Source organism: Podarcis muralis, chromosome 1 (genome assembly GCF_964188315.1).
Source record: "Podarcis muralis chromosome 1, rPodMur119.hap1.1, whole genome shotgun sequence".
NCBI lineage: Eukaryota > Metazoa > Chordata > Lepidosauria > Squamata > Lacertidae > Podarcis > Podarcis muralis.
The window spans coordinates 119,395,479-119,416,149 of NC_135655.1; the positions used below are offsets into that span (position 1 = coordinate 119,395,479).

The window sequence follows — 20,671 nt, forward strand, 5'->3', positions numbered from 1 at the left end:
CAAGTTCAGAAGGGGATTTATTCCAATTCGCTTTGGTGTAGGTAGCCTCACAATCAAGAAGTCCACAATCAAGAAGAGCAACTGTATTCAAGTATGCAACCACTTGGGAAAGGAAATGGAATTATCTGTCATGCACAAACCCTTCTGCTTTTACTTCTTCTTTCCACTAGTCCTTTTTGAAACCAAAAGCCTTGTTTAACTGTCAACAACGGTCAATGTTGAAATTTACAGAACAGGATAGAACGCTTAGAAATATCTTCTTCATTTACACCTTATAAGAATGCCTATGCTGATATCAATTATCAATTATTCTTGGTTTATTTTTCATTTTGATATCCCAAGTGTAGTACTGAAAAATCTCAGCAATGGCACATTGTCATACAGAGGCTGGGGCAAATGGCATGGAGCTCCCATTGAAATGGATGGTGGCAGAATTCACTTTTCACATCTGATTTGGTCTGGCATTTTGATGGAAGCTTTTTGGACTTCTTCTGAGATATCAGTCCCAAGCAGAGCTCTAATAAATAAGAATTAAAAAAACAAAACATTTAAGACACAAGCATAGGCATACCATTATAAATTCAGTATCATACAAAATAATTAGCCAGCATTATAAACCGCATACGTATTTGGCTCCTGTAGGTAATAATGAATTCTATGCTCAGTATCTCCTTTATACCATTCTTAATCTTAATTCCCATAATGAAGACTGTTGTACTATGCAAAACAATGCAGCTATAGTTTAGTATTACTACATTGTGCAGACTAACACCAAGCAGAAGTATTTGGGTTTTCTTGATCCGTATAAACAGATTTGACCTTTTGTATCTCATCTAGAATTTAAACATCTTGTTAATAAATTTTAAGTTTCCTCATAAGTCTTCGGACAATTCCTCTCATAACAGTGATGTCTCTTCATAGGATTTTTGAGTTCAGTATACTTTCTTCAGGAAAAGAATTATACATTTTCCACAAGGATAAAATTATTATTTGCCCTCACCCTTCTTTTGTTCCCAAGACAAATATCAGTAGTTCATTCTCCCCTCTTTCGCTCCTCAACCCCAAGGAGAGGAGAAGCTACACCAGAGAGATTTACTAAGTCCTGAAAGACCATATAAATAGGACAGAGAACATCCATAAGCTGAGCACTTTGTTTATTTCCTTCAGGGCAGCAGCCACGTGAGAAATGGTAAGTTGACACTATAGCTAAAGGAACGTATTTACATTTCTTTTATTTTCCCCACTCCCCCAAATTTCTATTTTGGAAGAAATTCAGTGAGAAGGGTGGCTACTTCTGTTGTTTTTTGGGAAGAACTGTCCTCCCCAGAAATATAGAGGCTCTGAAAGTACAGTTGGCAGAGCAAGAAACTTGTTGTCCAAGCCAAAAGCTACAGACAAAGTCACAGGGAATCAGACACAGCCGTTTGTGAGTGAAAAATCAGATACATGGCTGAGAGCCCGGAAGAGGGCATTGACAACAGCACATAGCTCAAATTCTGATGAAAAGCCAAGATGAATTTGGTCCTTAGGAAAGTGTAACTCAGTCTATGTTTAGATTTGGGATTGCAGCTGAGCCTAAAGGAAAAAAAAGATGCCAAGCTACAGCAAAAGAAAACAACACGCGACTAGTATTGCTGAACGAAATGCCGCTTATTCTTTCTTTTTTATATATTAATTTAAACAATTTAAGGACCTCCCACTATATAATATCAGCAGTAGGGTGTACCCCCAAATCCAGTGAGAGGAATTATGTGCTGTCTATAATATGAACAGGGTCAACACTGATATGGAAATCGTCCATAAAAAAGCACAGTGGTGAACAAACCTGTTGAAATATCTGAGCACTGTAATTAAAATTTAAAAACATTCTTTCTGTCTCTATGAAACCCCTGATGGATTCTGAGGTCCTATAACACCTTATCCAAGGACGAATAACAGAATTCAAAAAGCTCTATGTATCCATTCAACCTCCAACATGTCAATCAGTGTGGGCCAGCTGGAATTTGCCATCAATTTTTGTTCACTACAGTGATTTCCAACGGACAGGAAATCATATTCCCAAATTTTGAGAAGAACACCTGGGTAACATTAAAAACCTGAAATGGTCAGAGATTGGTGTTTTCTCTGTCAATATGTCCAATTTTATTCCCAACAATTGTGCAACATTTTCCTATTGTGCATTTCCCACACCTACACCCACCCACACCCACCCACCCAATATATTATATTTTGCAAGGTTAAATACTACTGAACTGATTTGGGCTGCTATACAGCAAGGAAGAATACAGAGGTATAATCCTGGATATAAGGAACAAAGGAGAGGAACACAAAACTATGGCATGGGACTTCTGCTACTCCACTCTCTCTAGGTCTCGTAAGATTTTAAAGCAGTCCACAGATAGTCTCTGTTTTTCTGGAGTGCTACAGAGATAACAGAACACAGTATATAAAACTGAGGGGAAAATATAATAAATACTACTTACTTTGGTTCGTATCTTATGCCTTCTGTGCTATATAAAACACCCAGTCCTGCACAAAGCCTTTCAATGCCATTCCTAAAGAGAGAATATTCGTGTAAAGTGTTTTTCATAAACTAGTTCATTTCCCCGCCCATTACAGTGAACTAAATGCAGTATTGTTGATGTAAGCTCAGCAAAGAGATTTCAGACAGAGATAATTTCTGCTAGCCTAAGAAGAGCCCTTGACTGGAGAAAACGTGGTTTGGCCATGCTCTTTCTTCTTCTTCTTCTTCTTCTTCTTCTCCTCCTCCTCCTCCTCCTCCTCCTCCTTCTTCTTCACCCAACAATAACAGGCTGTTTTCTCTCCGAAGGACAATGCTACCAGGGTGGTTCACACTTAATGAACTTCCATGTAAGAAAGGTAAAGGTAAAGGTACCCCTGACCGTTAGGTCCAACCGTGGACAACTCTGGGGTTGCGCACTCATCTCGCTTTACTGGCTGAGGGAGCCGATGTTTGTCCACAGACAGCTTCTGGGTCATGTGGCCAGCATGACTAAGCCGCTTCTGGCGAACCAGAGCAGTGCACGGAAACCCCATTTACCTTCCCACCAGAGCAGTACCTATTTATCTAATTGCACTTTGACGTGTTTTCGAACTGCTAGGTTGACAGGAGCTGGGACAGAGCAGCGGGAGCTCACCCCGTTGCTGGGATTCAAACTGCCGACCTTCTGATCAGCAAGCCGTAGGCTCTGTGGTTTAGACCACAGCGCCACCCGCGTCCTCTAAGAAAGGTATGTACCCCAAATATACAACGCCATCACATATACAAAACGTATACATTTATTGGCAACTAACTCCCATGGGGCTATATACAACTACACAGAAACTGTGTTTAGATATACCAACGAAGTGTTTTCCAATTAACTATGTTGCATTATAATTCAGAACAGAATTCCAAACAGAAGAAAAAAACCACATATTTGCTTACCATGCAATCATAACACCGTTGTCAGTGCACAGTCTGGGAGGCGGACATACCAGGGCGAAATCGGTGGCATCTGTTAAAACCTGCAGAGCTTTCCGGATATACTGGTTACTTGCAACACCCCCCGAAGCCACCTGAAACCAGTGTTTGAAAGTCATGTTTATGGGAAGTCTGAGGAAGTAGGGTGGCAGGATTATGCTTATAGCAACCTGGCACACCTTGCTGGCAGTAATCCCTGCACAGGGCAGAAACGTGGCCTCTCCCCCTCTGCCATTTTGAAATTCATATAAAGATATCTGAGTAGGCACAATTAGGTATTACATACAATGGGTGTGGCAAAGCCACATGACATGTTGACTTTCCCCAAGTACATGCAAAGTCTTGTGCTCTTGGATTCAGTTTTCATTTTATTTCCTTCGTGTTAGTTAATAATATTTGTTACTAATTTGTGTCTCTCTGTTGATCAGGTTACCACTTCCTGGACCTAAAGGTGCAAGCGATTAATACAACTAAGCTGCTGGCCACATTGTTGGAGCTTAGGATAAGTTAATTGTGCAACACACACATGTTGGGATTTCATTCCTCCCCACTGCTGATGTGTGATTGTTTTCATCACATGTCTGTGTTGACATTCCACACTGTTGGAGTCATGAGAAGGGAAGTTCAGTTACACTGTTCCGTTATGTTATGCTTTTGCATTTTCTGTTCTCTCTCGGACGAGAAGGAGAGAGGAGCCTTGATTTCTTTGTTCTGCAACACTTGATCTTGTACATAATAAATTAGCTGAGTATTCTACACCTCAAGTCCAGCTTCTGCTTTGAACTCTGCTATGTTTGTGTGTGCAGATATCTTCGGATATATGTCAGGACAGAAGAGTGATGAATCATCCCAAGGGGCGCTTCGGAGGGAAAGACACAGTTCCCTGACAACACACACACACACTGAAGAAGTGTGCATGCGTATGAAACCTCATACCAATAACGAACTTAGTTGGTCTCTAAGGTGCTACTGGAAGGAATTTTTAAATGTTGCTTTGACACTTACCAAAGTTGCCTTCCTCTGTGGCAAGATACCCTTCCTTCTACAGAAATGAATGGCTCGGTGCGTTCGAGCGACAATATGAGCAGTCACCGTGTGCTGGACTGCTGCAGCAAGGTCTGGTATGCAGGACAGGAGTTGTCCTTCCTGGCGCCCTGCAGAAATCACGATCAAATAGGTTTCCCAAGGCTATGTGAAGCTCTCATGCGCAATTTGTATCCGTCCTATTTTGGTAAATACCTTCCTCCTTTTCTTTTTCTGCGATTGCTCTAGTGACCTGGGACTGAAGTCCAGCAAAGGAAAAGTTGCAGTTGTGATGTTGCTCCATGGGGACTTTGAATTCATAACGCCATCTATTTCCCTGCTGAGCCAAACGTTCTATCGCTTTTCCACCGCTCAGGCCAGAGCACTCTGGGTGCTTTCGTAAAGAAAGCCTTCTGGCTACCTAAACAATCCAAATGGAAGCAGAAAATAAAAAAAAATGTGAACATATATTTTAAAAGTCACTGGAAAAGGCAAATGAGCACAAGGAATAGCTTTATGATTCTGAAGGACCCAAGTCACACCTCAAATCCTTGTTGTTATGTGCTGAGGCTTGACACTGAGCCAGCCGCATGGCAGCCACATTGTTACGGTTTTATCCCAATTAGCTAAATGATCACCAAGCAAGTGGGACAATTGCACAGGGCTTTCCTCATTGGCCCTGTCCCGTGGGCTATTCTGCCAACAGGATTCAGCAGGGGCCTTCTGTGCCAACCTTTAAACGCCTGCTGAAAACTTATCTATTCCACCAGGCCTATGCAGGCGATTAGGAATACTCAATCAAACTCAATCTGTTCCTGTAGTCCATTCAACTCCTGAAACTGTTCGAAAACCAAGGCGTGGCTTCCAATTGACTGCAGGAACTTCCAGCACTCAAGCAGAAGCTGTGGAAGCCACGTCAGATGTTTGGCTTCTGAAAAATGTTCACAAACTGGAACACTTCCGAGTTTACAGTGTTCGGGAGCCAAGCCATTCGAGTACCAAGGTACCACATCCTTCCACAATGGTTAATTGATGTCTGTTTTTAACTTTATAGCTGTATTGTATTGTATTGTATTGTATTGTATTGTATTGTGTTGTGTTGTGTTGTGTTGTGTTGTGTTGTGTTGCTATGTGTTTTTATTGCTGTAAACTGCTTTGATAGATATATATTTATGATATAAGGTAAAGGTAAAGGAACCCCTGACCATTAGGTCCAGTCGTGACCGACTCTGGGGTTGTGGCGCTCATCTCGCTTTATTGGCCGAGGGAGCCGGCGTACAGCTTCCGGGTCACGTGGCCAGCATGACTAAGCCGCTTCTGACGAACCAGAGCAGCACACGGAAACGCCGTTTACCTTCCCGCCAGAGGAATACCTATTGATCTACTTGCACTTTGACGTGCTTTCGAACTGCTAGGTTGGCAGGAGCAGGGACCGAGCAATGGGAGCTCACCCCGTCACGGGGATTCAAACAACCAACCTTCTGATCGGCAAGTCCTAGGCTCTGTGGTTTAACCCACAGCGCCACCCACGTCCCTATTTATGATATAGCAGCATACAAATGTTATAATAAATAAACACTAATTAAAAGGATTACCTTATCCAACATGTCCCCAGGTGCAATGTCCAATGTCTGTCCAAGGAGAAGGAAATCTGAAACTCCTTGCGCTACCGCTAGTATACAGTGACCCCCAGAGAGCAAAAGAACCAGGAACGGGAAGTCCACACGATTGGTCAACCTAACGGTGAGAGCGTGCGCCTCCATATGATGGATGGGAATGAAAGGCTTCTTGCATTTCTCCACCAGTTCCAGACTATAGGCCAAGCCAACTCCGAGGCTCAAAGCAAGTCCTGGCTTCACGGTTGTTGCAATGGCTGAGAGTCCATCTGCGCTAACTCTGCTGACGGCAAGTGCTTCTTGCACTACCCTTGCAATGTTTTCTTGGTGAAGCTGTTGTGCCACCGAAGGAATAATTCCACCTGTTCTGATGAGAAACAAACATGTACATGATGCTTACGTGAAAGGATAAGAAAGAGGGATTTATATCTAGATGTTAGGATAGAGATGATAAGGAAAACAGGAAGACACAGTGAGAGATAAAGGAGGTGCTGTGGGATTCGTGGAAGTCAATGTCTTGTAGCTGTTGTTTTAGTGTTTATAGTATTAACTTGTAAGATATGGATATATTTTTTAGTTGTTGTTGCTTTCTTTAGTTTTCAAATGTTGGTTTTTGTGCGTTGTGTATTGTTAATTTTCCATATTTTTCGTGTTGTTGTTGTGTGGAAAATACTAATAAAATTTATTTTTTTATAAAAAAAAGTACACAGTTCTTACGTTAAATCTGTTTGGCTTAGCTCAAAAGTCTCAAACACAGAAGTTGATGTTCTGGCTAGTCAGCACTTCTTTCTTTTTTGGCAACCTGCAGTTCTGGCTTCCAACACAGCTGTAGTAGCAACACTAGAGATCAATTTTGTGTGTGTGTGTGTGTGTGTGTGTGTGTGTGTTGTTTTTCCCAGACTTTTAGGAGCTTTTTGACACCACTAATCTTGGATTGTTGATACTGTGGCAGTGATCTAGATGCACTTACAGATACTGCGGCGTAACACATGATGACAAAATAACATGATATTCAACGTACGTAGTGTATGGAAGTGAGAGCTGGACCATAAAGAAGGCTGATCGCCGAAGAATGGATGCTTTTGAATTATGGTGCTGGAGGAGACTGTTGAGAGTCCCATGAACTGCAAGAAGATCAAACCTATCCATTCTGAAGGAAATCAGCCCTGAGTGCTCACTGGAAGGACAGATCGTGAAACTGAGGCTCCAATACTTTGGCCACCTCATGAGAAGAGAAGACTCCCTGGAAAAGACCCTGACGTTGGGAAAGATGGAGGGCACAAGGTGAAGGGGACGACAGAGGACGAGATGGTTGGACAGTGTTCTCAAAGCTACCAGCATGAGTTTGACCAAACTGCGGGAGGCAGTGGAAGACAGGAGTGCCTGGCATGTTCTGGTCCATGGGGTCACGAAGAGTCGGACACGACTAAACGACTAAACAACCAAGTACCTAAAACTATGTTTTCACCAACAGTAAGAATTACTTACTTCAGATGAACCGCGCTTTGAGAATGCAGGGCTTCTCCTAAAATGTTGCCAGCTTCATCCACCACAGCTGCGGCTGTATCATCGCAGCTAGTTTCGATACCCAGAACTATTTTGGTAGAAAAGCATTTGCCACAGCAAACAGGAACTCTTCTTAAACAATAGATCCAGCAAGGTTCAGGAGGTTTTGAAATTGCTCCTCCAAAACCGCTCACTGCGAAAGATTTCTGTAGACAGGCATACCTACAAAGAAACTGTACAATAACAGAATTTAGAATTTAACATCTTGTAGTCACTACCGTGCCCAGGCTCTCTATTCCCACCCTACAGGTGATTAGTTCCGGCATAACTTATGAGGGAAGGGAGTGCCTCAGTTGACTTTTTAGATGATTTTCCAAGTGAAACTAATTGTTTTTCCCCCTGTTCTCAGTGGGACGTCTTGACTGAGCTGACATTTAACCCCAGATCACCAGAACTGAGATCCTACATTTTGTTCCCTATGGACTACAAGCTATGGTTCAATGTGAACACTCAACATCCTGGAACACACTGTTCAAAAATTCCCATGGTGCTCGTCTGCTGTTTCTGCTGTTCCCATACCACTGATGAAACAAGCCAGGATCCAGCCTGTTGTGGTGTTCAAACCTGGGCTGCTCTGGACTGTTTTCCCCAAACCAACCATGAGTGGAAATCAAGGTTTGTTCTTAGATTACTGCTTGTTGTTTGTTTGGGGGAAAGCAACCGTGAGCCCTTTGAAGACGTTATGGTAAGCCAAGCTCAGGGTTGTTTCATACACGTTGTCAGTGCTTTTCTTCTAGGAAAAAATGGTACTGCATACTTTTGAGAAAACCCCAGGGGTGAAAAACACTGCATGGTGTGGCAACAGCTGGAGCAGGGGACGTATACCCTGGGAATTTTTGAGCATGCTACATGTTCACATTAAAACATAGTTTAAATTTGTTTAATGCAATTTAACAATACAGGCCCTCCCCCCACTATTGTTTCTATACGTGTATGTGATATACACCCACACATGTTATTTAATGCATATAGGCTTGAACAAATTCTGTTCTCTAAGCATCAAGCAACATGACAATACTTTTGCCAAGGTTTATCTATTTATTCAAAAACAAAGGCAGCCATGTTGGCCGACAAAAAAAGAATAAAAAATTCACATTAATAAAGTTGTTGACCTAATTATCTCCCTCCCATATGGATTTGAAAACCTTTGGTGTGGGGGGTAAGAAATTGGTAAGCCGTAATGAAGGAGGTGAGGACAGGTGACCCCACTTGGCCCGAAGCCCCCCCCCCAACCAGGCCTCAAAACTGTCCAAAATTCCTTTTGTCTTCTAAAAATCCAAAACAGCTTTTCTCTGCTCTTCTCTGCTTTTCTCACAAGATGCTGTGGCAAGGGCAAACCATTACTTTTTATCAGTACAAGAATGCTTCAAAAAGCTAATGAATAGGCTCTGTTCAGAGCAGGCCTGAGAACTGACTTTTATCTCACTCTAGTTGCAACATCTTTGGACATGCTGAACCACTCTCATTCCCCTTTCCTGGGAAGGGTGCCAAGAGTCCACAATAGTCCCAAGACAGCGTTCTGTTCATGCTCAGAGGAAACACATCATGGGCAGGACTCCTGAGGGAGGAGAAAGGGGAGGGAACTGGAAGGGGTACATATATATATACTCTGTGCATATGACTGTGAACTCATGCATGCTTTTTGTGAGTTATCACACTTGCTCCTTCTACCAGTTCATGGATGGTAGAAATAAAGCTTTTTCTCCGAAACTATTCCTTGAGTGTCTGTTGACTCCCATTTTCCCTTTCCCGGGCGCAATATTTTTCCCACCCGAGGGCAAAGCCTCATAAGGCTACAGTATAATTCTCTTTATCAAAGCTGGGGTCCCAAATAAGAGCTAGATGAGTATTTAAAACAAATTTAAACTGCAATACATGTTGGGGTATTTCAAAAACCCAGTGGATTCACACAATTACTCATTTGTTGGGAAAGATTCAGGTGTCTTTAACGTTTCTGGAATATCGGTTTCCTTGCACTCAGCAGTGCACTATTTTTCACTACTGCAATGCGCTCTACGTGGGGCTACCTTTGAAGGTGACTCGGAAACTACAGCTATTCCAGAATGCGGCAGCTAGACTGGAGACTGGGAGCGGCCGCCGAGACCACATAACACCGGTCTTGAAAGACCTACATTGGCTCCCAGTACGTTTCCGAGCACAATTCAAAGTGCTGGTGTTGACCTTTAAAGCCCTAAACGGCCTCGGCCCAGTATACATGAAGGAGCGTCTCCACCCCCATCGTTCTGCCCGGACGCTGAGGTCCAGCGCCGAGGGCCTTCTGGCGGTTCCCTCATTGCGAGAAGCAAAGCTACAGGGAACCAAGCAGAGGGCCTTCTCGGTAGTGGCACCCGCCCTGTGGAACGCCCTCCCATCAGATGTCAAAGAGATAAACAACTACCTGACATTCAGAAGACATCTTAAGGCAGCCCTGTTCAGGGAAGTTTTTAATGTATGATATTTTAGTGTTTTTTGGTTTCTATGGAAGCCGCCCAGAGTGGCTGGGGAAACCCAACCAGATGGGCGGGGTACAAATAATAAATTATTATTATTATTATTCTACCGGGTCAGAAGCAATCCTCCTTCCTCCTAGCACAGACATGTCCAAAGTCCATTTCAGGGGCCTAATCTGGCCTCCGTGGCAGTATATGTCCTGGGGTAAAAGCCTTAAAAAAGCTCAAAAGCTCAACAACTTTGGGGTTAAATCCTAAATCCTAAGAACCTGGGGTAAAATCCTTTAAAAAGCTCAACAACTTTGGTCGGCTCTCACGCATGTTCACTTCATCAAACCTGGCCCTCTTTGAAAAAAGTTTGGGCACCCCTGTCCTTGCACATTAATTGATTTTGAGGAATCTGTCACAGGCCTCTCATAAGCAGCACAAAGCAAACATATCCATTCTCTTGCGGTTTTGCAAACTTTATAGCTGTATAATTTTAACAGGTTTTTTTAATGTCTTGGCTATCTGTATAACTTGTTGAGGTATGCTGGATTAAGGGCAGCCTGAGGCTAGTGAACTATGAATAAATGTCATCAAACTATTTGGAAAACACCAATACTGTCTAGAATGACAGTCATGCTGAAGGTCAAACACTGACAGAAGAAAACAAAACACATTCTGAGGTAATGTAATGGGCTAGACATCTGGAAGCAAAGAAAGTGATCAATCATATATATATACACACACACACAGAGAGAGAGAGAGAGAGAGAGAGAGAGTGTATGGGGGATGATTTTACCTGTGTCAAAAACATTGTGTTGAAAGAGTGTTCTTTCTTTATCAATTCAGGCGTCACATTTCACAGTTTCCAAAGAGACACGGTTCAAATAAATCTGGAATAAATAGAAATCATGTTTTGGTTTAATGATGATGATAATAATAATAATAATAATAATAATAATAATAATAATAAGCCAAGACATAAAGTAGGCCTTTGGGTAATGCTACATGTTTTGGGATTGGCTGCAGCTCTTTGCTCCTTCTCTCTTTCCGCAAGCCAGCAAATATCTGCCAGCAAACGATGAAGTCTTTTATTAACTATAGCTTCCTGTTTTGTCTGAACTGGGAAACTGTGGCTAATTATTTCAGAAACAAGTCAGGATCTCAAACAATGGTTTGAAGCTGTCTTAATACCATGGCTTGTTCCAAAGCCATTGACCAATGGAACAAGCCAAGATTCTGGGTTTGTTTGTTGGCTTGTGCAAAGGGAAAAGCACATGAACAGGCACGAGGCCCTGAATTCCTTGTGTTATTGTGTAGTACAATGCTAGGGGTTAACAGACAGAAGGGGAGGTTTCTGCTGGGGTTTTTCTTCTGCTGAGTTTTTTACTGTAGTTAAGCATAGGGCTCATTTTCACAACAACCTTCTCTGCCCACAGCAGGCGTCAGTTATGGGTAACAGGTGTTTATGCAACATAAAGTAGCTGTGTGAGTGTGGGACGTGGGTGGCACTGTGGTCTAAACCACTGAGCCTTTTGGGCATGCCGATCAGAAGGTTGGTGGTTCGAATCCCCACAACAGGGTGAGCTCCCATTGCCTGGTCCCAGTTCCTGCCAACCTAGCAGTTCGAAAGCACACCAAAAAAAAATGCAAGTAGATAAATAGGTACCACTCTGGCGGGAAGGTAAATGGCATTTCCATGTGCTGCTCTTGTTTTGGTGTTCCGTTGCACCAGAAGCGGCTTAGTCATGCTGGCCACATGACCCGGAAAAACTGTCTGCGGACAAATGGCGGCTCCCTCGGCCTGTAAAGCGAGATGAGCGCCGCAACCCCAGAGTCCTCCACGACTAGACTTAACTGTCAGGGGTCCTTTATCTTTACCTTTTTTAAGCATAGGGCTCATTTTCACAACGACCTTCTCTGCCCATGGCAGGCATCAGTTACGGGTAACTGCTGTTTATGCAACATAAAGTAGCTGTGTGCGTGTGGATGATACACAGAGAACTGAAAACAGTTTGATTCTTGGAATGCTGCAAACAAGAAGTGTGTGGCAAAAGCTGGACAGTGGTGAATTCTGTGCATTTCTTCAGGATTCATGTGACCAGGGTATTCAGGTGTAGCTGGAAGTCAGTATCAATTGCCCCAAAAGTGGGAGAATAGTGAAACTGGATATTTGAGTCTTCAGCCACCTTCATTTTATGAATAAAGACTATGCCAATACTAATCAAGCCCTGTTTGTTGTTTCCAAAGAATCCTCAAGATTTGAGAAAGCTAAGCGTTATGGATGGCTTCGTATGCCAAAACTAAGAAAGAGAGATATGCTTTTGAAAGCTTTCAAACACTGAGAAATCTGTTGCGGACAACAAACAGAAGGATTAAATAACTGGACAAAACTCTGTTGGCAGGTTACAGAAGGGAACACAGGTGAACGAAACGCGAGCATCTGTGTTAATCCTTTATTATAGGGATTTTCCTTCATCGCTTCTCAATAAATAATGAAAAGCTTCTAAACCTTCAGCAGTGCATCATGAACCTTACTCTTGGCTGATTTGGAGAGTGGGAAAGGCACTCAGAGAGAGGGTCCCCAGAGCCAAACCTCTGCTATAGAGCATCTCAACAAATAGCACTGTGCTCTGGCAGAGCTCCCATTCATTTAAGAAAGGCTTATGCAGGAGAGCTCAGAGCTACCAGAGGCAATTTCTGCAGAGACTTCTGGTAGGTCTCTGAGTGATTTGCAGGCTATTGGAAAGAGCTTTTGGCTCTCAATTGTCTTAACAACAGCAGCAGCTAAAAAGCTCCCTCCTCTTCCACTCCACGCCAAATTAGATTGTTCAAACAGGAATCTTGAAGGAAAGCCAGGAATGGATTTTTCATGTGAAAGGACTTGTAAACTTGGAGGTTCGAAAACCGAAAAATTTACTTCTGGTGTTCAAAAACCAAAATGTTCATCAATGGAGATGTTTGAAAACCGAGGTTGTTGTTTAGTCGTTTAGTCGTGTCCGACTCTTCGTGACCCCCTGGACCTGAGCACGCCAGGCACTCCTGTCTTCCACTGCCTCCCGCAGCTTGGTCAAGCTCATGTTGGTAGCTTCGAGAACACTGTCCAACCATCTTGTCCTCCATCGGCCCCTTCTCCTTGTGCCCTCCATCTTTTCCAACATCAGGGTCTTTACCAGGGAGTCGTCTCTGTCCTTCAAGCTACACCTGCTTAAATTCCTTCTTCCATATAGCTATTCAAGGTACAACAGCCGTGTGTCCCCTACATCTGGCTGCTATATAATTTCATTTTCCCCTGTAGGCTTGAAATTACTGCAGTTTTGCTAAAAGCAAATTACATCCATTAACAGTGATTTATACAATCTGATGTTTCAAAACAACCCCTCCAAAAGACAATTTTGTGTGTTAAAAATCGTTTTAAAAGCTTGTGGCGTAAGAATTCTTTATAGTTTTTGCTCTTATCACTTGTGTCTAAAAATGTGTTACTCTTTTCCTTCATCCTTTAAGCAATATAGAAGACAGCCAAACACTAGAGTATGCAGTAGATGGAACATCAAGGCCTCTGTCTCCTGCTTAAGAGGTAGGTAGCATCCCTGGAAGGTTTGATGTAGGGTTATATGAAACTCAAAAGGGACGTGGGTGGCGCTGTGGGTAAAAGCCTCAGCGCCTAGGGCTTGCTGATCGAAAGGTCGGCGGTTCGAATCTCCGCGGCGGGGTGTGCTCCCATTGTTCGGTCCCAGCGCCTGCCAACCTAGCAGTTCGAAAGCACCCCCTGGTCCAAGTAGATAAATAGGGACCGCTTACTGGCGGGAAGGTAAACGGCGTTTCCGTGTGCTGCGCTGGCTCGCCAGATGCAGCTTTGTCACGCTGGCCACGTGACCCGGAAAGTGTCTCCGGACAGCGCTGGCCCCTGGCCTCTTAAGTGAGATGGGCGCACAACCCTAGAGTCTGCCAAGACTGGCCCGTACGGGCAGCGGTACCTTTACCTTTACCTATATGAAACTCAGGTTACATATTTGTAATCTGTCATAAATAAGCCAAATAAAAAAATATCAGCATACATTTAGTACTATTCCCTAGAAATTGCTATTAAAATTTGGGCTGCCCTTGAAGAATGCTTAGAAGTATCAACAGAGGCAGAATACCGGAATGTTTAACTGCCTACTGCTAGATGGAATCATATTACGCCAATTCTGAAATATCTTTTGCTTCCCACCCTAATTCAAGGGGCTGGTGCTGACCTTTAAAGCCATAAAAGTCTTAGAACCCAAATACCTAAAGGAGTGCCTCTTCCTAAACCACCTGCCCATTTCTTAAGGGGAGGATATTTTCTTTGTCCTGATGTCAGGGGAAATTCATCATGCAGCAACAATGTCATGGTGTTCCATTTGTGGAATGGAGAATGACTGGTGCCAACATTACCATCTGGGTTAAAAGGTTATTTGACCAAGCATTTGAAAGTTCAAAACCTGTTTATTATTTAGTTTCTTCTGTTTGTTTTTATATGCCTCTGTTTATTCCTGATGACTTTTTTTCAGCATGACTCGTTTTATTCCATGTCTTTTGTCTTCTGCCCGGGTGTGTAGATGAAGAGCAGTTTAAAAATATTTGCCATAAACATTTTTATTTATTATTATTAAACAATCCTGAGGATGTTTTCCTGTAGAAACTGTGCACCCACCACTGAGCTGCAAGGCTTCTGCTCAATGTTTGAAACTCCCATTGTTCTAGGCACATTTTGCAATGGGGAATTTCATTAGCGCAAGCAGTTTCTGAGCTCTGGGCGCAATATTGTGCCTAAGGTTTCAGATTAAAACTGCAGAGTGGAAGGAAAGGAGGACCTTTTTCTGCCTCCCCACTTCCAGCTACTCTCTGAAATCTGGAGAAGAGACCCTCTTAAGAATATTACGGGGGTGGGCAGGAGAAGGACTAGACCATGTGAAAAATGAACATAATATTTTAGCTGCAGTTCATTCCTTTTCAGCTTTGTATCCTTGTTATTAAAAAAGCTCGCCTGTACATTTCGTTGTGGCGCCCACAACCCAGGTTTAAGGTGCCATTTAGCTCCTAGTTTTCATATCTCAGTTTCTAACACTGCTTCTGCTGGGGAAAGCATCCAATTTATCAGCACTCAAATCAAATCGCAAATGATATGCCTGAGGTGGCAAATTGTACCCATGACTTAATGATATACACAAAGTCACCCAGAAAAGTGTCTTATGCCAAACTATTGCACAGCCTTGCATGCTCTTCCCAGCATCTTCACCTGATTGATATCTGTCTGTTAAATCAGAGATGCTAGGGAACTGGACAAGAGACAAGGCCCAGTGCTAGCACGTGGCACAGAGAGGCAAATTCGGAAACCAGTTTCTCCTATCTCCTTTTAGATATTTCAAGTTTTGTGACTTTCTGTTTTGTGGTTGGCGAACCCTAAGCAAATAACATCAGCATTCGTACAAGGTACATTGCAAACCACACTGGGATTGTTAGTGTTGTAGGACAATCTGCGTTTTCCTTTTTGTCTTTCTATGCACATCTTAGAATTGCTGCTCCCAAGTATGCACGCACAGAGAAGCAGCTTTAAATAATTTTGATTTAGGCACTGCATCATTGCCATTACCTCGCCCCTTTCTTTCTGCATTTGGCTTTGGCGGCTCCGTCCACAAAAATCATAGAACTGCACAGCTGGGTGGGATCCCAGCGGGTCATCTAGTCCAACCCTCTTGCAATGCAGGAAACACTGAAGAAGTGTGCATGCACACAAAAGCTCATACCAATAACAAGCTTAGTTGGTCTCTAAGGTGCTACTGGAAGGATTTTTTCTTATTTTGAAGCATCCATGACAGGTAACCACCCAAATTAAACAAGGTCCCTGCAGAGAAGGTCCCCCACCCCTTCCCTTAATCTAAAAAAAACCTCCCCTTTTCCCCAGGACGACAGTTACCTTCCACTCGCTACCCGCCAACCGGGTACTGTATGTGTCTACGAACGGGCAACAAACAGCCTCTCCCCCATTCAAGGGCGTGCAAAGAGGGGTAGGTTGAAAGCCCCCGAAAGGGTTAAACTGGCGCAATGACGCTTGGGACGGCCTTCCCCGCCCCCCATCGCACGTTCGGTGGGACCACGTGAGCGAGGGTAAACCAATCGAATTGGCAGGAGAGGCGAACGCCTGCAACAATCACGTCGCTGCAGACGAGCGAAAGGGTAGAGCAGCGAGCGCCCCTCGATTTCCGGGTCACTTTTTGAACCCTCCATTTTGGAGGGCATGGGGTCTGCTAGAGTTAGGGTTATTCTTTGTTTTCTGTGCTGTATTTTGCATGCATGGCGCTTTTTTCTTTTGGTAGGGAATCAAACAGGGAATTAAAAAGGGGAAAAACATTTTCCCCACGCTTGCTTTCTATAATGAGGGCTTTTCCAAACAATCATGCAAATTTTATAGCAGATGGTCCTAACTGCATAATAACATTGGCCCCAATTTTATTTTTTAATCCAAAAATGGGGTACAGTTTTGGGGCAGCCAAAAATGCACACCATAATGTGCAAACCTTTGACTTCTTCAGGGCTCTTAATCAGACTATGTCAAACAAAATCATGGACGGGGTGGGGGTGGGAAATTATCGGGTTGAAGAATTCTGGGGAACTTGGAAAGCTTGCATCCTGCACCCTCATGTGACATTTTAATGGGTTGGGGCAGCCGCCGGACCTGAAAGACAACTTCCCTTTTCTACAAAATAGGAACTACGCCTTCCTCTGCTCTCTGCTTCACCCTACTCCCACAGCCATGACATTAAAAAAACAAAAGCCTATGAGGTGACCTAACATCTTTTGGAACAAAAGAGTCCATCAAGCAGCAGTCAGGAGCCCATGAATCAGAATGGTTCTGTTCTTAATCATGATGTGCAAGTCTGTAGTGTGGAGTGGTATATGCTGCTTTCTAAAATAATTCAGAGATATTCTTGGTCTCAATGCAAGCCTTGTCCTGTCCCTTTCACTCACCAAATCTTTGCCCAACAGTAAACATTGGACTTCTTGTTGTTTAGTCGTGTCCGACTCTTCGTGACCCCATGGACCAGAGCACGCCAGGCACTCCTGTCTTCCACTGCCTCCCGCAGTTTGGTCAAAACATTGGACTAGATGAGCCTTGAACGAGCAGACTCTTATATTACATTCACATGCATTGCAGGGGACTGATCGCTCAGGATCTCTTCCAACCCTATGATTTGATGATTCTATCTGTCCTTATTAAAACCTCCCCCCCCCCTTTAGGCTGCATACATGCCATACACTTCAAGCAAGTTTTATTATGATTTTATATGTGCTGGAAGCCGCCCAGAGTGGCTGGGGAAACCCCGTCAGATGGGCAGGGTATAAATGATAATTATTAAATTGTTATGAGCACACACACACACCCATAGAAGCCTGTGAAATGTCCAACATCCTTAATGAACCAGTTACCAGGATGGTTGGAGGTAAGTGATGTGCTTGCAATGTATGGTGGCTTTGCAGTTAGTCTGGATTTGCAGAGCTGTTATCTTTTCCTTAGGAATATTATTTAAGAGGGGGAAAGAAGCTAAATGAGGCTGTTACATGATTTTTCTCCCCCCCCCCCCATATTGCATGTACACCCTGTTATAGGAATTCTAAGGTCTCATATATATATATATCATATGTTCATAAATGTACAAGGCAAACACATACATAAGTATATAAACCACATGTCTCAAATAGTACAGGAGAGCAATCCTGAAACCATGTTGACTCTCCCAAACGGACCTCAAATATTTCTCTGTGAGGAGGAAGGAAATGGGAAAGCCTCTCCATTGTCTTTTGCTTACTGTCTTGAGGATGTATTTGTGTATGAATAGGGTGAACCTGTCAGGTGGCGCTGTGGGTAAAACCTCAGTGCCTAGGACTTGCCGATCGTATGGTCGGCGGTTCGAATCCCCGCGGCGGGGTGAGCTCCCGTCTTTCGGTCTCAGCTCTTGCCCACCTAGCAGTTCAAAAGCACCCCTAAGTGCAAGTAGATAAATAGGTACCGCTTTAGTGCAAGTAGATAAATAGGTACCGCTTTATAGCGGGAAGGTAAACGGCGTTTCCGTGTGCTGCGCTGGCTCGCCAGATGCAGCTTCGTCACGCTGGCCACGTGACCCGGAAGTGTCTCTGGACAGCGCTGGCTCCCGGCCTCTTAAGTGAGATGAGTGCACAACCCTAGAGTCTGTCAAGACTGGCCTGTTCGGGCAGGGGTACCTTTACCGTTACCTTTAGGGTGAACCTGTGACCTGGATTCAGGAACTAAGTATTTAGCATCTCAAAAGGAATGGCCAGGCTGCCCAGGTAGAGGAATGAGTGGCTATTATCAGGTATCCTGACAAAACAGGAATTTTGTTGGAGACTGCCTCCTTCTGTGATGTACAGTGGTACCTCGGGTTAGGAACTTAATTCGTTCTGGAGGTCTGTTCTTAACCTGAAACTGTTCTTAACCTGAAACACCACTTTAGCTAATGGGGCCTCCCGCTGCCGCCGGCGCACGATTTCTGTTCTCATCCTGAAGCAAAGTTCTTAACCCGAGGTAATATTTCTGAGTTAGCGGAGTCTGTAACCTGAAGCGTATGTAACCCGAGGTACCACTGTATGTATGATGTTTTGGGGTGGCGGTCTTGAGCTACAGGGCGGGCAATTTCAAGTGTCTATATAAGGGCTTGTGCACCATTGTTCTGGTCCCTCCTGCCTCCTGCGTGTGGTAGTGAGCGTAGGGATGCAGGTGGCGCTGTGGTCTAAACCACTGAGCCTCTTGGACTTGCCGATCAGAAGGTTGGCAGTTCAAATCCCCGCGACCAAGTGAGCTCCCGTCGCTCTGTCCCAGCTCCTGCCAACCTAACAGTTCGAAAGCATGCCAGTGCAAGTAGATAAATAGGTACCGCTGCAGCAGGAAGGTAAACGGCGTTTCTGTGCACTCTGGTTTCCATCACGGTGTCCCGTTGCGCCAGAAGCAGTTTAGTCATGCTAGCCACATGACCCGGAAAGCTGTCTGCAGAAAAACGCCGGCTCCCTCAGCCTGAAAGTGAGATGGGTGCCGCAACCCCATAGTCGCCTTTGACTGGACTTAACCGTCCAGGGGTCCTTTACTTTTTTATCTGGTAGTGAGCACCCTGTTGCAACAGTTAATAAATATAAGGCTTACTAGCTGCCTTGCTTCTCAATATTCTCTGGTTGGCTTCTGTTATTTTCTCCTTCTGATAGGCGACCTACTTAAGGACTCCATACAGGCTCTGGGATACCCCTAAGGGAAAAGGAGCAGTATTTTCTTATAACAACCCAAATTTCAGTTTTTTAGTACCTACTTTTTCCATTACAGAAAAAGAATATGCATATTCAAAAAACACACACCGATACAGTATCAGAGCAAAAGCAGTCTGAAAGGAATTAAGCCACAGCAGTGTAAGAAACTTCAAGAGCTTATGGATGCAAGCGTTCAAAGTCTGTTAAGTCAGGTAAGCTGTCACATGATCTCCCAAACATGAAGCTGCATAATATTCTATTTCTGGATATTTGGAAAGAAGATGTCTTGGACAAAATGAGTCACTTTGTATCCAAAGTCCAGGCCAGTTGTGAATGTTGTCGCTTTCCTTGTGTTATCTCCAGTGATAGTAGAGTCGAAAGCCTTAACAAACAGCAACTGATTTAAAAAACAACGTGGCTGTACAAAGCTTCTGTCAATCATTTTTTTAAGCGTTGCTGACATTTAGCACTCGGGCACATTTCTTCCATTAAATCCTCTTTATTGATCAAGCTGAAGGTAAACATTCTTTAGTTATGTGTATGTATCTGGGTGGCTTAGCCTCTAATTCTAAAACCAGCTACTCCCATTTATTTTGTCCAGCTGAAACAATTATTTAGTCATTAAAAGGGCTTGGAACAACTTGCCCCAAAAAATACAGGAGCATGCAGTATGCCACATGAAAGGGCAATCAGTTGTTCCTCTAATAATTTTTAGTTACACAATTCTTGCTACGTAATTATTTAGTAAGTAAATAATCACCCTGCATTCAAACCAGTAGTCATATTTACAGTTAACACAGTATCTGATCCACTATTGTCTAATATTGAGCTTGTGACTGCAATGTTTTGTCTGCTTTTTTCTTTTAAAATCTTTTAATATAACTGCTATAAAACTTCCTTTGAAATTTGCAGCAACTTAAAAGTGGGAACAGTATTTTAGAATTCAATTTTAAAATCAGTTGTTAGGGTTAGGAGGTATAGCCACTAAACGACTGATTTATATTATGTCTTTAGAAATTTAATAATAATAATAATAATAATACCACCCCACCCATCTGGCTGGGTTTCCCCAGCCACTCTGGGCGGCTCCCAACAGAATTAATGATAATAATATAAAAGCGATGAAACATCAGACATTAAAAACTTCCCTAAACACGGAAGGCAGAATTTCATCAGGTTTGGGTCTCTCCCCATCCCCAATGGGCTATACAAGTTCTCTAGGCAACCCTAGTTGAATTATAGTCAGAAAAATTGAAAAGTTTGTCATTTGG

General features: G+C 43.4%; 1 protein-coding gene across 2 annotated transcripts; it reads right to left on the bottom strand.

Moving 5' to 3' along the window:
• Positions 1-16,200, bottom strand: OSGEPL1 (O-sialoglycoprotein endopeptidase like 1). 2 transcript variants are annotated; one of them, XM_028750385.2, is made up of 9 exons: positions 16,066-16,200; positions 10,924-11,017; positions 7,612-7,862; positions 6,103-6,490; positions 4,724-4,928; positions 4,490-4,638; positions 3,449-3,579; positions 2,484-2,555; positions 1-517 (listed from the first exon to the last, which is right to left on the bottom strand). In XM_028750385.2, exons 2-9 carry the CDS (start codon positions 10,936-10,938, stop codon positions 436-438), a joined length of 1,293 nt encoding a protein of 430 aa, XP_028606218.2. In that variant the 5' UTR covers positions 10,939-11,017; positions 16,066-16,200; the 3' UTR covers positions 1-435. The 2 variants fall into 2 exon arrangements, with proteins under 2 accessions (XP_028606218.2, XP_077773402.1); XM_077917276.1 differs by lacking the exons at positions 10,924-11,017; positions 16,066-16,200 and having other exon boundaries at positions 6,103-6,485; positions 7,612-7,749.
• Positions 16,201-20,671: the final 4,471 nt, after the last annotated feature.